Source organism: Apteryx mantelli, chromosome 2 (assembly GCF_036417845.1).
Source record: "Apteryx mantelli isolate bAptMan1 chromosome 2, bAptMan1.hap1, whole genome shotgun sequence".
In the NCBI taxonomy this organism is placed as follows: domain Eukaryota; kingdom Metazoa; phylum Chordata; class Aves; order Apterygiformes; family Apterygidae; genus Apteryx; species Apteryx mantelli.
The window spans coordinates 55,855,345-55,873,126 of record NC_089979.1 but is presented as its reverse complement, the minus strand read 5'-3'; the positions used below and the strand labels follow the sequence as shown (position 1 = coordinate 55,873,126).

At 38.0% G+C, this 17,782-nt stretch overlaps 1 protein-coding gene across 6 annotated transcripts in view; it reads right to left on the bottom strand.

The window, feature by feature from the left end:
- The window catches only part of PTPRM (protein tyrosine phosphatase receptor type M), a 504,474-nt gene that overhangs the window by 146,864 nt on the left and 339,828 nt on the right, over positions 1 to 17,782 (bottom strand). For all 6 annotated transcript variants that reach the window (XM_067290684.1, XM_067290685.1, XM_067290688.1 and 3 more), the window contains one exon: positions 17,188 to 17,320. In XM_067290684.1, the coding sequence (XP_067146785.1) occupies positions 17,188 to 17,320 (133 nt within the window). The remainder of the gene's footprint in view (positions 1 to 17,187; positions 17,321 to 17,782) is intronic.

Here is a 17,782-nt window from a genome sequence, read left to right as displayed (position 1 = left end):
TATAAGTAAATACACAGTACTGTGGGTGTTTGAGTATGCTTCTTATAATTAATGTTACATTGGAACTTCCATGGCGACATCATTTTCAATTGCTTAAGATAAAAACTGTCCTTGTTGGATGCAAAATATTGCATGGTAAATTTCAACCTGGAGGTGAATATTTTTAAGGCCTTAGCAAAATCAAGCTTTAGATAAGCACAACAGAGGAAACAAAAACAACTCGCTCTTTTACCACAAAAATAAAAAATAATCCCAACACAAAAATTTCTCACAAATATATTTAACTCAGCCTTTCCTTAATTTTAACATGTTAAATATGTCCACAGACTAACTGTCCAAGCAACAGTCCTTTAGCAAATATGAAGAAAAAAAGGAATTACAGAAAAAGGTTATGCAGTAACAGGAAGATATTCTGAAGTTCTCAGATTCGCCTCTACCTCTCTTCTGCTGAAGCTGAGAGGAGGTGTCATGAAGTAAGGTTGGGGCAGCAGGTGTGACTCTGAAAATCCCATTCCAACATTTTAAGAATTCAGTTTTTCACATACCTATTTGACCTTTAGCTCATTCTGCAGCTATTCTACCATGTTCCTGTTTGCTTGCCCCCAGCTCCTAAAATGGAAGGAAACTGTTCGCAATTTAAAGGCCTGGAGTGCCCCTGTAGAGTAATGCTTTGGTGGCCAACTTGGAGGGCTCCAAATAATACCTCAGAAGACAAAGAAAAGGTGACTGCCTTTCCAAGGGGGTTGGGAGGAATCCACAGAAGTTTTGGGTTTCCCAGGGAGGCCTCAGTGATGAGCCATGAACCAGGCTAAAATGGACCACAGAAAAAGATGGTCAGGTGTGAGTGGAGTTAGAATGAATGACTAGGCAGTAGACATCAAGCCCCAGGAGATAAAGCAGAGCACAGAGAGAGAATGAAAAGAAGGATATTTTAAGGAAACATTTTTCAGGACGTACAGATAATGCAGTATCTGGGGAAAAAAGGGCTAGAGGAAAGAGAAGGAGGGAAGGAAGACAAGAAACAGCATAGATGAGAAGAGAAAGGTCAGTAGAATAAGAAGGAAGGCCTCAGAGCTGAAAATGAAGATTAGTGCTGAAAGAGAAAAAGCAGCTGGAAGGAAAACAACAAAAGTAGGATTTAAAGAGTATGTTAGATAAAGCCCTTTGTGGATAGAGAACTGGACAAGAACATTTCATCAATGCACACTATTCCAACCTCAAAAGAGGTTTACAGTGCTTTGTATTCCAACAAAAGGGAGTAAAAACCTTATTAGCAAATACCTTATTCAGCAAAAAATAAATATATTACTGGCTCCTGCTGGGAACTCCTGCTGGGAGCCTGTATTAAGACTCTACATGCAACCAGAGTCAGCACCTTGTTCTCCTTTTTTTTTCCGTTAAGCATGCATTAAATGCTCCCTGATGGTTTACTAACACCCCTATGTGTTTCTCTTCTTGTCTTAATTTAAAATATTTTCCATAATCTGAAACTGGGGAATATTAAAATACAGACATGACTCTTTCCTCGCTGGTGAATAGAAAGTAAAGTTCTACTATCAGTTATAACTGGATATTACAGCTAAGGATCAGGACCTTATTCTATGAGGCATCATAAACATGACAGTCTTACCTTAAAATCTGAGTAAATAAGAAGCATGAGGTATTTCATTTGCCTTTGAAAATATACTGTGAGCCATGAACCTAGTCAATTTGAAGGCCATAATTACAGTGACAATTGCCAAACAGGACCATAAAATGCAACAACACATTCGTTTATACCTAAAGCATAATCCAATACACATTTTTAAGCAAAGGCTGTACATGTCTATGTAGCCTAAACTGTTACTTGCTGCAGACAATATGCATCTACTATTATCTCCAATATAAACATGTTGGCCAGATCCATACCAGCTGCTCTACTTTTTGCTACTTACATCCCTGCGGGAGGAAAAGCACACCATCACTTTGCAATGGCAGACTCTGAGTGCGTAATGGCTCTAAACCACATGCTCCTCCCATTCCCTTACAATGGTGAAATGTACAGGCTAGAAAAGGCTTTAGTTGTCCTTTTCCTTCAGACAAGCCAGAGAAGCCTCTGGCACCTCCATCTTGTGTCTTCATGATCAGAGGAATCAGGGGATGAGAAGGGAGAGAAGCTAACTCCCTCTGCAGGTGCGCTGGGTTTAATTTAGCTACCCCTAAGCATTTGGTCCAATGTCTCACACCGAGGGATCTCAGAGATTCATGGTTTGTGTGAGAAACCCTCTCATCAGAAGCGGTCCTGAGCTTCAGCTGCTAAACAGAAAAATAAATTTGTTCCTTTACGTTCATCAGCTCAGTACTGACAGGAGTGGGTAGTTTCTGGCACAACCCTATAAAATTCTGCCCTGCTCCCACTACTACCTCTTCTTACTTGGATCACTGCTGCTGTCAGATTGCCCAGGGACTAACAAGAATTATGCAAGACTTTTCTGACAGTTCTACACATTTCTGTCTGTAGCTCAGTTTAAAAGCTACAGTCTAATAATAATGAAAATAATAATAATAAAACCTTTCTTGCATGCTTGTAAATGAAATAGAGCTTTGATTCTGATATCTATGAGAGGTCTTTTAAAAGGTTTTGTTTTGTAACAGGGCATTTGGGACGCATGAAATGCCAGGCTTTGTTTGATTTGTAAGCACACAGCAGTCCTATCACTTTGCTTGCTTGCTTAGTTCTTGTGAGTCTCAATTTCACAGCTGATGCAATCTCGCTGGCTACACTTTGCATTTGGGCCATTGCCCTGAAATTGGGAAGAACCCTGATCAGAGAGAATCCCTGCCCAGACTCTCCCACAGGGAGGCAGAGGGCCAGAGTAACCTGGGGAAGCAGAAGAAAGCAACTGAGATCTGGTTTCTTACCTTCTCATGTCAAAGCCAGGCACTTCACTGCAGGAAAACAATGGCCAAGAAAAATGACAGAAAGAAAATCTGGAAATGAATGATGCCTTTCGTCTGCTAGACACTATGGAGAGCAACTGTTTTTCACTCCAGGGATCTTGAGGTGGCAGTGTAGATTTTAAAGGAGCTCAAGGAATACTGTAGGGAAGAAAGGAAATGAAGGGGAGAAGGAAAAGGAGCCAAGACGAGATATTTTTCTTGTGAAACAAAGAGAAAAAATGAACAGATGCTACCTTGAGACAGATTATCATTAATCTAGCCATAACCCTTGCAGATAGGGTCAAGAAAGGTATTTCAGCAGAAGCATCTCCCATGGGATTCAGGGGTTATATGAAAGATTACAGATAAGAAGTTCAAACAAAAATATAATTACTCAGAGAAGCTAATGCAATACTAATGGATACAACGCCTCAGTGCCCTACATCTCTCAACAGACAGGAACATCATGTTACAGATGTTGTTATTTGAGTAGTAGAAGAGATTAAACCTGTGGTATACAAGAGCAAAGAAGTCCTAGGCTGGATTCACTATGTGATTTCTTCTACCTAGTTTCCTTTAATCATTTTTCTTCTGCTGGTCCCCTGCAAGGCTGAGATACATACAACACCACATCTACCTTGTTCCTTGTAGTCCCATCCTTTGCAGACACCTGCTGTTGCTTGGTTCAATATTTCATTAAACCACCCTGTAGCTTCTTTGCTGTTAATACATTTACAGTCATACAAAGTATGACAAAGCATGTTTTGGGCTTAGGAAGAGTAAGTTTTCAATGTCATTGTACAATAAATTTGTACAATGAAATTGTACAATAAATACTAATACTAAAATAGGGAAAACTTTCCTGTATCCTATCACCATCATCCTAGTGATGTATCCTATCACTTTGGATATTTAAAATGACAGAAATTGAAATTGGTGTTTAGATACCTAGAGACGCAGAAATGCCATGATGGTGTCAAAAAGGCAGGAATTACACCTTTTACCTAGGGAAGATTCCATTTCAGCCTTAAGCAAAGTGCATGAAAATGATTCAGCTTATTACACCCTCTTTTAAAGTCTAATTCAACAATTATGGCAAAATCTCAGTGCCTAGAAAAACTGCTGTTGACAGTATTTGCATGACTGATTTGCAAACCAAATATTTAGGAAGCTACAAACAATGTCAATAGGCTAAGTGAAGAATGAATTCAATCCATGATTTTATAGAGAAGATGCTCCCTCCTGCTGAACTGGTGGCACTGATTGAACCAGACTCAATATGGGACAGTAATACAGATACTGAAATACAGGGGTAGCTTCTTTAACACATATCTGTCCCTATCCTCTCTCCCCCTCCAGAAAGTATATACTATATCCCAGTTTTATTTATAATAAAGTTAGTCTTTCTGGCTTACCCTACAAGAGTATATGGAATCCACAACTTCTGAAAAAATCTCAGAACTCAATTCAAATCCCTGTGTATTAATTTAGAAAAACAAGACATAGCTTTTATCTATGTGGAAAGAACCAAGTCTGTAGACTGCGTAAGTATTCATTTTTCCTACAGTCATATTGGTTTACCTAGTAAATGTCTCCTACCTTCAGAAAACAAGCAGTGTAAACGGAAACTGCCCCTTTAAGGAGTGAAAACCCCCAAACCCTCAACTCATCTGCAAATTAACTGCTTGACACTGAGGGAGCAAGGACTGTAACTGAGTGTAACTGTGTGACCAGCATAGCAATCAATCACTTCTGATACCTCACCCTCACTCTCTCTGTAGCACACATATATTTCAACCCCCCCAAACCTGCAGAATGTTATAGATTAGGGTTTCTCATCCAACCCATCTGGGCTGATGTGGTTTTGAAAAGTCTGGGTACCTTCAGAAACGACTACGGATTTCCTACTTGTAGGTATCAGAAAAATAACAATAAACATGCCCAGAAAAGATGAACGAGAGCACAGCTATTCCTCCATGAGTAACTTTGGTAATCTTATCTCTTGCAGCTCGAGAAAGCTATTTCATGTAGTTAGACCACTGCCCTGGGGGTTCACAAAACTTCAGAAAGAGCTAATAAAGAAAAGGGATTTACTTACTGGTGGTCTGAGCACTAAGGATTATTTATACTTTTTCTACAGACAAATGGTAGGGAATGTAGATACCAGTCTTGGCTATAAAGCAATACAATCAGATCCAAAAGAATCAGAAGGAACAAGGAATCAGAGTAAGAAATAATGACTTCAGAAAGATTTTAAACAATAATCATGTAGTGTATTTTAATTAAAAAGAAAATTTTAGTTCTGGGATTACTTAGTTTCTCTGCATGGAAGCTAGATATTGCACCTCTGTACTCAAAGCATGTGGCACATAGCCTACTAATGTATTTTTCAGCCATGGGGATTTACTAAAACACCTTCCTTGCTATTTTGGGCACTGCAAATTATCCAAAAATTTCAATATTGGCATTACAGACTTTGCCAGATGCAACAGAACTCCTGGGACATCCCCAACTCATTTAAGCCTAGCTTACATGACAATTACAGCAGCCCACGTTCATTTCGGGTTACATGCCTCTATGATACGAGTCTATGTAACTATGCATATTTAAAGATTCAGAAGAGATCACAAGCTTAGTCTAACAGATCAGACACATCAAACAGTTCAAAAACATTCATGTTTCTCTGTTCAGTGTACCCTCTACCTGGAAGAAGTAAACTGATGGACTCAGTCTATTTCCAGGAGCAATTGCAGTTGAGAATACAGAACTGTTTCTAACACCTCTGGTTATTTTCAAATGGATGCAGAGGTTTGATATGGGATGACTGCGTATTTCCTAAAATCAGCCAGAAGTCATTCTTAACAGCTTAAATACCATTAATATTTTGGAAATGTTATTACTAAAAAGTAATAAATCCCTCTGATTTTTAGGGTCTTTGGGAAAATCTGCTAAGCTTGTGCTTTCTGCCCCAGCTACTAGGACAAGTGCAATGGGCCTGGGGCAATGAGCCACAAATTAAGCCTCTGTACAGAGACCCAGAAGCCAGCACTGAAAAACCGCTAAGGAAGAGAGAGACACAGAGATAACTTAACTTAGGACGGACTCCCAGGCTCCAAAGCTCAACTTAGATACATGGGAAAAATAAACTTCAACTGGGTCTCAAACTATCAAAATCTTACAAAAAAAAGAGGATATGTTTTTATTTGCATTTCTATGAAAAAGTTCATTGTAGAGTGAATTTTCCTGCAGGAATAGTTCTGTCCTCTTTGAGTCATACAAAAAGTATCAGGCAACAGGACCTCTATACAGTCCATTTCAGTAATTTTTCAACATTATTTTAGGCTTCCTGAATGATATTTCTGTACAGAGGGTGTACCTGTGAAGCACTCCCATCCTAAGTCACCAAACTAGATGACTAGTGCTGGGACAGACAGTATCAGCTAGATTTGATAATATTAAGAGCCCAACATGATTAATATTTTCTAGGAATACTGGGAGAAGAACTGTCTCTCATTTCCCTACTTTAGCACAATTTGAAATGACTTGTGATAAGGCACAAAAATCGAATAACATTATGCACCTAACTGCTGTGCAGCACCATTGTTGCATAAGTACTTAATTTCAATAATAATCATAATATGCCATTCTGGTATCGAATTCAAACTGATGGACAACAATAAAAGCTACCTGTGCAAATCTGTATTTTAACTGGGCATACATCTTACTCCCGGCAATGTAATGGAGCCTTTTCTTGACAGTTACAGTCTATAACTATCTGCCCCAGAATCTGGGGCTGAATTTTCATTAAACTGAATTCCCCACATGCTCTATCAGGGGCACTGCCTTGAGCAAACTCAGACAGTACGAACCCTCATTTTTCTGTCTGTTGCTGGGGTTTGCATGACTGCAGTTACGTCAGCTCCTGGCTAATGTTTAATGATGTCCATAGGCAGACAAAGCCTCTGTCTAAATCTTAGTCAAAATGAAAATCTCAGACATGAAAGTTAATGGTCATTGGTCAGCACACTGGGGCTCATTCCCACCTGAACTACAGGCTTGTCTAGTTCAGCCACCACAGTTACACAATAAACTATAATGTATTTTTCCTGCTCCGACCAATGTCAATGGGGTTTTGCCCATCAAAAAAAGTGCCAGGAGACAGCAAAGTTGTGTCAGTGCTGGCTGCCATGCTGGGAACACTAGTCATTACAAGTGCAGATCGCTAATGACATCGTCCCCATTCCTCCTTTTTTCCCACCTAGAATATTCTGCTAAGTCAAAAGACCTGCTGCAGAGTTAATGAGCATTATGAAATTTGCTCTGATCTCAAGAACAAAAGAACTCATAGAGGACTGACTACTGCCAGACCAAAAAATCCTCTACCTGACTGAGGAGAAAGGTAGAGAATACAACAGTTCTCAGGAAAGGGAGAGTGGGGGGAAAGGCTCTGGCAGAGGCACTTAAGCTCATTAACAAGAAGTATAATTCTTAATAGCAGTACTCAACTTCTTTTTTGTAATGTCTCTTGACTGGCTAACTAGCTAATACAAGATAAAATGGAAATAGCTCGCTGCCAAATACGCACAGCTGTAGGTCCACCTCTGATGATTCATCTGCAGCTCAAGGCATCTGCCAATTTTTTCTTTTTTAATTTTAATTTAGGATGGCTCTAGAAATGGCAGAGATTGCAGTCTACTAGGGAAAGGGAGCCCACAGCACATAAGGAAATCAACACACAAGACAATGGTAACTATTTTAGTGCATAGATGCTTGGTTGGATGTCACAGCTTGCATTTACAATGACTAATCAGTAAACTTAAATGTGATACTCAGTATAGAAATGGTAAATTAGCAATAGCAGAGTATTTCAAATGATGTTTCTAAAAATACAGAATGTTTTATAATCCATACCAACTTCCTCAGTTACAAATAAAATTGGAATAAGATATGCACTTATCTCAGATCTGTGTAACTCCACAAATTTCAGTGAAGTTGCATGGCGCATAAACAGGTGGAGAATTTGGCCCAAAATATTTCCTCATATCGCGGCCTGATTTTTTCTGCTCCTTTCTGGGAACTTACTTCCTTTTACTTACTTACTTTTCCCCAAACAAGGAGCAAAATAATACATAGATTGCACAATTTCTTTTGGAAGAACTGATGTAGCCAAACTACAAAGCTACCATATTTGTATCACACTAATGAAAAGATAGGTCTTTTCCTGAAGTCACCACCGTAAGAGCATCCCAAAGAGCCGAGACAGCCCTATTCCATCTACTATTAACAGTATCTATGACTGCAAAATTGGGGACAAAACTTGTTTGTAAAGCTTATAGAAATATTTCAGTTGACACGTTTTCCATTGTCACTGGAAAAAAGGAAAACATCCAATTTCTTTGAGTAATGAAAGTGTTTCATTTAATGTTTCATTTGTTTCAATTTTTTTGTTTTGGCTTAGTCTTGAGACATGAATCACATTAGAATATTAATTTAAACATATTTAGTAATTATGGCAACAACATACTATATGACTTACTATATTATACTTCTCTGACATTTTAAAAACAACATTTAAATGGCCCCAAACTGAATATTTTTCTGAAGGGCTATTTCATAGAAAATATGGTCTTTTCATCTCAGCCTGGAACAGAAACAAATTTTGAAATATTGTATCTATGGAAGAGAGAATTTTTTCTGACCTTCACATTAATACAGTGCTTCAAAGAACAGTTTAAAAAATTGCACTATATGTAAAGCATCAAATATCGTAATATGAAATCTGAATTACAAAGTAAATGAACAGTTTAAATATATTTAGAAGTCTTATGGAATGTCAACTAAGAGGTTAAATTTTGGTTGCTTTAATTCATCTGAAGTATGGTGAAGTATCTGCTTGTAAGATTTTCTACCGAGAAAACATTATTTTTTCTGTAAATTCCACAGAAGAATGTTTGATGCTCCTTTTTTTTTTCAAAATATTCTCTGAAAACTGTTTACTGAAAAAGTCTCAAGAGCAATTTAAAAAAAGCAGTGAGAAACATTATTTTTCAAATGAAAATATAATTGAAATGTACTCCTTTCAGCAGATTCTTCTACCATACGTACCTGAAAACCTGTACTCTGTCTCACTATATGAAAGTATCGCCTAGTTTCCTGCTGCTTTTAAATCTGAACTTTAAAATGGATATCTATTACACAGGTGATTTTTGCTGCTGGCCAATAAGATTAAACAAGCTTAAATGCATCTCATTTCGCAATGAAGCAAGACCCCTAATATTGAAAAACTATTGTGGCTTCCTTGTACCTGGAAAGCGAGAAGAGGTGAATAGTCTCTGAAAGGGACTTACTAAATTCACAGAAGAACCCTTCTCATTCACCACCTGTTGACAGCAGTGAATGAAACAAAGGCTTTGGATAAATAACGAATCATATAATGGTATCACTAAGGACAGTATCAAAATGAAAACCGTCTTTACTTGCTAAAAGTTATGTTTCATCTCGCCCTCATTTTTTGCCTGGTGTATTAGTGCTCTGTTCTTTTAAATCCATCCAGGTAATGGTAACTCACGCCATTTATGCACAATCTTTTTTCTTGAAAAAGTAGTAATATATACACAGCAACAAATGGAAGAGCTTGTACATGTCTAACCAATGCTGTATTTTCAACAGAACAACTGAGAAAGAAACTGCTAAGTAAGTTCTGAAAATCGTTACTTAAGTATGAAAATTTCTTGTAGACATGATAGTGATAATTATGATACCTACTACTTTTTAATTAAGAAAATTCATAACATAACTATATTCAAAGAACTCTAATGCACAGCATGAGGCACTGGAAACTGCTTTAAAATTAAATATTTCTCTAAATTATTGACCGTGTTGTTTTTATCTTGGTATAGCTTTTTAAAAATTTGGTTTTCATAAAGGAACTTTTAACATTAGCATTCACTACTTATGCATGGAACAACATGGCAGAAAGTGCGTCTCTGATGACAAAGAAGTTACTTACAGGTAATAAGTGTAGGAGTGATAGCTTCTTCTGCCATGATGGTGGAAGGAATAGGCAGTGGTGGAAAAGATGAAATGGAAGGAAAGAAAAGCCAAATATTAATGTATGAAAAACCAAGATGAAACTGAGACCAGAACTGGTGATACAAATGAAAGGTAGCAAGAATGCATATCTGGGCATATCATGCAACGAGTCTGGAACAGACAGATGGCATATCCAATCTCCATAAAATTTTATGCAATACAGTATATAATGCTTCTCCAACTGTTAAATTAAATCAGCTTCAGGTAAACCTACTAGCTAAGTAATGATACTTAATGTGTATATATATATATATATATATGCATATAATGCATACACAAACACTCCCAATTAAAGTGATAAACACCTTTGATTTACATTTCAACCAGATTAGGAATGAGGATGTGGAATTTCTAATATGTTAGTAAGAAGTTTAATAATGAGGAACTTCAGAATATGTATTAAGTAGCTTCTCTTCTTGTCATAATACTGAAGAATTTTTGGATATCCCTTTCTTTACTTAAAGAAATCAAATATTAATTTATTCAGCCATTAACAGGACTAGGACTTGTTTCCAGAGGGGAAAAAAAATGGCCACAGGGCAATATATTTCAGTTTTTTAAATATTCATTTAGTTTCTGAAGAAAAAATTACTTGTGTTTGTAATTGTGTCCATAATTGTGCCCATCCAAATGCCTTTAAGTTACTTTACATTGAGGAAACTTCCCTTCTTCCTGCACAAATAAAAAGGCTATGCTTTATGATTAAAATTATTTTAGTGGCATTTCCCCATGTGGCAGAAGAAAAAAAAGAACTGATCCCGTATCCCTGTTATTCCTGTCTGTGTGTTTGTCACAGCGAACGAGTTGGAGTCTCAGCATCACCATCCCTGCAAATACAGACCCAGCCAGTCCTTCCCGCCTTGCGTCCTGCACGCCCAGACCCTCCATCAAGACAGGCGCTGCACGAACACAGAGCATACAGGCTCTCCAGCTAAGTTTTTCTGCTGTGTTTCTCTCCCTTCTTCCGTTATGAGCCCACTGCAGGTATGATTGCAACTGTCCGAAAGGGGCAAGTTCCAGCCTAAATGAATTCTGTACATTGACTCTAATTAAAGAGAGGCTTGAGTTCTTAAAACATCTCTGAACATAACTTCAAGTAACATTCATGTGTTGGTAAGATAAAAGACTGAAAGAAACTGTGCAGGCATTTATAATTTTTACAGCACGTACATACAGCCCTTTGACTATAGAGAAAACATGTAAACAGGCCTTGCAAAGGACTATAACTAATGTTAACTTGCCTCTAGCTACATGCTTCAGGCATTCCTTTGAAAACCAGACTTTCATCAAATTTTCTCTCTCATCTTCTTTGTGTGAAGATGCCGTTAGAAATATTTCCCAGATTTTACTCCCATTTTTCTGATGCAAACAGTATTGTTCAAACACAGAGGTTAGATATTGAATATTTAATCATGTAGCACACCTGCAAAATATACACCTGTTAAAACTGAGTTTTAAAAGATGGCTGAGAATAGAGTAAGGGGAAAGCTGCAGAAACAGTGGCACACTGACTCCACCACCACAGTTCCCACTGCATTCAGTAAGGGTACAGGATTGGGTCCTATCGAAACAGATCTACTTGCCTACTCTGTTAGCAAGGGGTTGTTTTCGTATCTTGTTCAGTCATAATTATGTTTCCCCCAACCTTTCTTTTCAGAATTACTCATTATCTCGCTCTCATTTAGAATCTCCTGACACTGCCAACCCTATTTCTTGCCATATGTTGCCACGACGGGGATTTAATGCAATTAGTATAAATGTTCTCATACTTCTAAAAGTTGTGTAGTAATTTGAGAAACAACAATAAATATAATTAATCAGTGAAGCACGGCTGGTATTTATGTACAGAATTCTGTCAGATATGTTATAGAGATGAATTATTCTGTATGAAAAAATGCTGAAAATCCATGTCCTTTAATTTGTGAGAACATGTCAAATTAAATATTTGTATGAGATGAGAAAAATTAAAGGTCTCAAGCTCTGGTTATTTTGATATTGTTATAATTGAGAGATTTTCTATATGAAAGTTCTTGAAAAAACAGCACTGTGGTTTTTGATTCTCAAGAATACCAGACACTGACAAAAAAAGGGTAAAAAGAATGAAATTTGAAACCTACAGGAAACAGAAAACTTCAGACTTGTTCTCAGATCCCATGCAAACGCATAATTCATGATTGGAGAGATTTAGCTTTGTTTCAGAAATGTAGACAAGTTACATTTTATTTCCTACACAATGTATAGAAACTTGCTCTCTCTGTATGTCTGAAAAATTCTTTCTGTAAAAGAGACTGACCTAAAGATTTTGGCCAACCTAGGACAAATTTTCATCTGTACAAGGAACTGTTCATGGCTCTTCAGTCACTTTCCACTAGAGATGCTGTTTTATGCCAATAAACTGATACTGTGTACAATGAAAATATGAAGCACTTTTATATCCTTCAGGACTGAAGACATACATAAATTTCCTAAATATGACTTGTAGAATATGGCCCCACTACAAACTTATCAAAACCAGTGCACCTGGCCACAGGAGGATTGTCCCACTAGAAGAGGAAACTTCTGGAGCTGTATAATTATACTAGAGTGATTTCTTTCATCGTCTCTCTTTTGTAACTGTTCTACAGGGAAGGAGAAGGTTCAGAGGTGGCACTGGGAGAAGACTGGAGTTTTCCTTCAAACCTATTATCTTCAATTTCCATTCTAACTGTTGAAATTGTTGGCAAAAGGTGTAAAACTGAACAGCCTGATTTATTATCAGGGAATTGGATCAGTCCCAGCAGTCCCAGCCCAGCTCCACTGATTACAAAAGTAGTCCTTATCCACTGCCAACAATCAGGGTCTCCGACTTAAACAGATGCCACAAATTCATACATTGGAAACTACTGGAAAGCTAAGGCATAGATACAGGTGAAAACAGAAACTAAAGATATGCACAGGAAAACAACCCTTTTATGGAGAAATGCAATGATCACAAACTCCATTCTGTAACTGAAGCAGAAGCCAATGTAAGCAAATTTTAATAACCACATGCTTACTGAACTCCCACAGCAACAGCAAGATGGTGGCCCAGAGAGAAATTGCTGTCCCAAAGACATATACGCCCTCAAGCAAACCTTCGACCAATAAATCTGATTTCTCAACTTCTGCATCTTTTTTAAACTTTAAAACTTTTTTAAACTAAAAATATGAAAAGAAAAGAATAAAGTAATAGGGTTCTGATGTTTCCAGGTCTCGATTTAATTGCTATTGCTTTTCCAAAGGTTGTGGAACAGTTCTCTCATTTTCACTCATTCACTCATTTCACTCTCATTTCACTTGACCAGAAGGTGACCTTACTTGCTGCATTTTTTATTTTTTATTTTTTACGAAGTCCCAAAGGCTGGTAGAGATCAAGGGCCTTGCCTGAGTTTTTATATTCAGGACCACATTTGAAATCCACTTTATTGTGGGAAAATTTTGTGGAAACACATGTGTTGGCTTCCACTGGCTTTGTGTTAACTCTTAAGTGAGAGATTCAGAGTGCAGCTGAAGAAAGGACAGCGTACTAGTATTATTCTGACTTTACAGAGAAGGATAGTCTCATTGACATGACCATATTGATATTAGAAATAGCCTAAAGGTTGCTAGTCTACGTGACATGAAATCTTTATGCAGGAATGTGGATGAATGGCTAAAGAAAAGATAGACCTGATAAAGAACTTGGAACAGCCAGGTGGGGAGAGAAAGAGTAAAGCACTAATGGTCTTACCCTGACCCAGGTGACAGGCATACAAATCTGGGAGTCTGGTTAAAGACTGTGTACACAGAACAGGTTTTAGCATCTGTGCTACTTCTCGCCTCACTATTGACTCCATACCATATACTGAAGAGTCAGGTCACCTAATCTCTCTGCAACTCAGTTTGCAATATAAGAATAACTACTTCAGAAGACCATTATATTGTGAAATTAATAATGATGCCTAATGACTAGCGATATTTGCAGAACCTCTCCACTTACAGCTTTGTCAATGAACATACTCAAAGCATATCTGTGCTGCACTCAAAACTTTGCTTTGAGAATTGGTCTTGCTTTTTGGCTGTCCACTGAATTAAAACCCAAAGAGGCTGACCTGTGAAAATCATGTGCCTGGCACCAACTATGCAAAGAATGGTTGCTGAACTTAGATGGCTGTCCAACCCAAAGAAGTATGTTGGACATGGTTATCACATACAGTGAAACTACTTTCCAGTTCTCTTGACAATGGAAACAAATGGTTTGAGATTAAGTTAATGAAGCATTGTGAAGCCCCAGAGTAAGTTAAATCTACTAGTGAGATCTGGAGATCAAATATAAAAGGACCCATTTTTGTGAAAGAATAACAGATAGTATATGCCTTAAGATAGCAGAATGTGAATGAGATATTGCCGCAACCAACTCCAATCAAGAAAAATTTCAGAGTACATAGATTCAGCACAGAGAAACCTAACATTGTAGCCTGATGAGTCCACCATTCATAGTGCAGTGGGGAAAGTGGTTCTCAGAGGAGAGGTGCCACAGAATTACAAAATGCTGTTTTATTTTTCAGTCAATTCTTTACTCAAGTAAAACTCCTGTTAAAGTAAACAAAATGATCAAGTGCAGTAGTCAAATGATACACTAGCTTGATAAGATTGTTTCATGAAGTAGCAGCCAAAGTATCATAAAAAAGCACAAACACTACAGTTAGACTAAGCTTGCAGGATGATTTATACATTTTCTTCAAATGCATAATGTATACACAGTAACCGAACCAAGGTGAAACCATAGGAGCTCTCAGCAGTGTAGTGAATTAATGCACCAATAACAATCTACTGAATAATCCGTTCATCTTTTGCTTAAGTCATGAGTGTAATTGTATTCAAGACTTTCTATGCTACAGCATCTGTGTTAGGGGTCTGGGACACAATATACCTATCTCCTGAAACTCTCATTAAAGCCTAGTCACATCCTGTTACACAGAAGAGCCACTCTTACTTTTTAATATTTGCCTCAACTCATTTTACAGTTTGTTTTGTTCAAGGCTGCAGCATGATTCTGGGACATGTTTAAATAAGTTATTGGTATCATTCTTTCTATATTACACAATAAAATGGTGTGTATTTGGCAACAGAGTTCCTGGACAGGGTTATTGTACTTTCAATACTTTCATCCTTATCACAAACAGACTTATTCCAAAACTCAAAGAAGCTCATGTAATGCACTTTTTTTTCTAACAACAGAATTACTATGAATAAGAATTACTGTGCTGCCATGGACAGAAGGAATCAAGTACTCTTCTTCATTAACATCCATTGAAACACTTGGGATTTGAGCCTTCCTACCTCTAACAATTAGACTATCAAACAGCTTTTCCCTAGAGAATGAAACGAGATGGAATATTATCCATTCACTCACAGACCCTGACATCCTCTTTAGTTTGAAACTATTTGGACCTTCTGCTGCAATGTTCTCTGTGTGAGATTAAGAAGATCTTGTCTCCCTTGTATGAATATATTCTACCTTTGGCACAAATGATTAAGGAAAGAGAAAGGGTGATGAATATCGGTCAGGAACAATGTGAAGTAGGATTGACCACACAATGCAAGAAGACTTCCTTACTGCATGTCAAGTGCTGCGACTGGCCCTAGGGAGGAGTTTGGGAATTCAACTGTTAAAATGGAAGGGACGAATGACACAAGGAATCAGAAGCAGGAAGAAAAAAGTACTGCAAATCAGAACAGATCTTAACTCTGCTACATAGTAATTTATTGAGAAGATTTGGTTAGTGGGTCTGTTTCATTGCCCCAGTCAGACTTACCCTGGGGCTTAACTCTCAGTCTCTTCCGTATGGTGACTTTTGACTGCTTTTTCTACCTTTTGTCATGAACTAGCCCTCTGCCCTGGCCACAGTTCACCTTTCTCTGTGCAGAGCCCTTCTAACTCCATTCATGGCCCCACTTCTGTCTTCAAGGAAAGTGAAAAGCAGCTATTTCTGTTGCCTGCCCTGAGGCACTGCCAGGCAGCTGCCTCCTTAGCTGTGCACCTCCTCTGTTTCAATTCTGGAAGAATTTCAGGCAGCTCAGGGGTTTGGACTATCTCACAGCTGCCAAACTAGTTAACGCACAATTAAACCACTAGACTGCAGATAATGTTGGGATGAGCAAAATCAGGCTGAGATTGCTCACACAGGAAGAAAAGGGGATAATGCAGGGTAAACAAGGCTGAGAGAGGTTATGGGACAATAAAGTGACAATAGGTAGGAAGCACCGGATATAGAAGGAGAGTTTGTGACTCAGCCCCTCTACACAGCTGATACACATTCCCAGACTCACCTCTAGAGGTGCAAAAGCTCACATCCCTTAGGATACGACCTAAAGCCTCGACTCTATTTGCTAGTGAATTTTTCCCAGTCTAGATTTAGTTGCCATCATCACACAGGCTTTTTTTTTCCTGATCCCTGCCACCTCCCCAGCTATGAGATATTTTATTCCTTTATTTTTTCCCTTTTACAATGTTGAGAGAAAGGCAACCAGATTTAAGTCTGGCACTTCTTATGTTGCAGCAGTTTTCAAATGATTTTAAAAGCACAACAATCTCAATGCATGTGTGTGTTGAACCAGCATTTGGAAATGTTCAGCGCCGTTATAACACTTTCATTTGCTTTCAGGGAATGAAGTTTATGCAGAACAAGACAGACTCAATTCTTAGCACAAATTACCTTAGCTTACCAGTCGAATTACTGTCTGACTGAGGTGTTCTTTTATATTCAAGATGGGCAACTCAGATTTCCGAAGGAAATGAAACTATATCTAACTTTCACCTGACCTGCTGGATAGAGTGGAGACTCACCCTTTCAGGATAGAGATACTGTTCTATTATTAGAGCCCATCATGCAGTACTAATGCACAAAGTGCTAGAATCATTAACCTTGAGCTGCTTTTTTCTTTTATCACAAAGCCACAAACATTAATTCATAGAAAATGCTATGGGATAAAAGAGAGATTGTGGTTTTATAAAATCACAAGGCTTTGGGGCAGTGGCAGGGAGCAGTATTTCCTGAACTCCGTGGCAAAGGGCACTATGGTGGCTGGATACTTTTGCCAATATCAAACTGAAAACTGCCATAGGAGATGCTATGACATAAACATGTACATAGAAAACATCTACCAATTGCTCACCTTTTCTTCATTACCAGCACGACCCCCAGAAATATAATGACGAACAGCAAGATGCCTGCAATGACTCCAGCAATTTTAACAGTATGGTCGGTCTGCTTTTCAGGCTCTGGATCTGGTTTTCGAGTGGCAGCCCCTATGGAATCAGTAAATGTAAAAGAGGAGGGAGAAAAAGAATAAGGATGTTATTCTTCTGATTTTTATACATTTAACCTACCAACGTAATAAATCTTATCCCGGGCCAACAGACATCAATGGTTGATCTTTTGAAAAAAACCCTGCTTTCATATGCATTGACAGAAATAGAATTGTTCATATTATTCCATGCCATTTTGCTAAACCACAACACAGGTTGGATATCACAGCCAGGCCTGACCCTTTTATAAGAGCCTCTTCACAGATACAAATTTCTATATTTTTATTATCTGTTCTGGCTCCCTGTTCTTTCTGCCATTTAGAAACTTGCTAACAACACAGTAACTGTCCTAAGCCTTTATCCAAATTTGATTTGCTGGAACATTTTCCTCAATTATTTTTCATAAATGAAGCCGTAATTCCATAACATATTAGCTTAAACACCTGGAAAAGTGAGATAAGC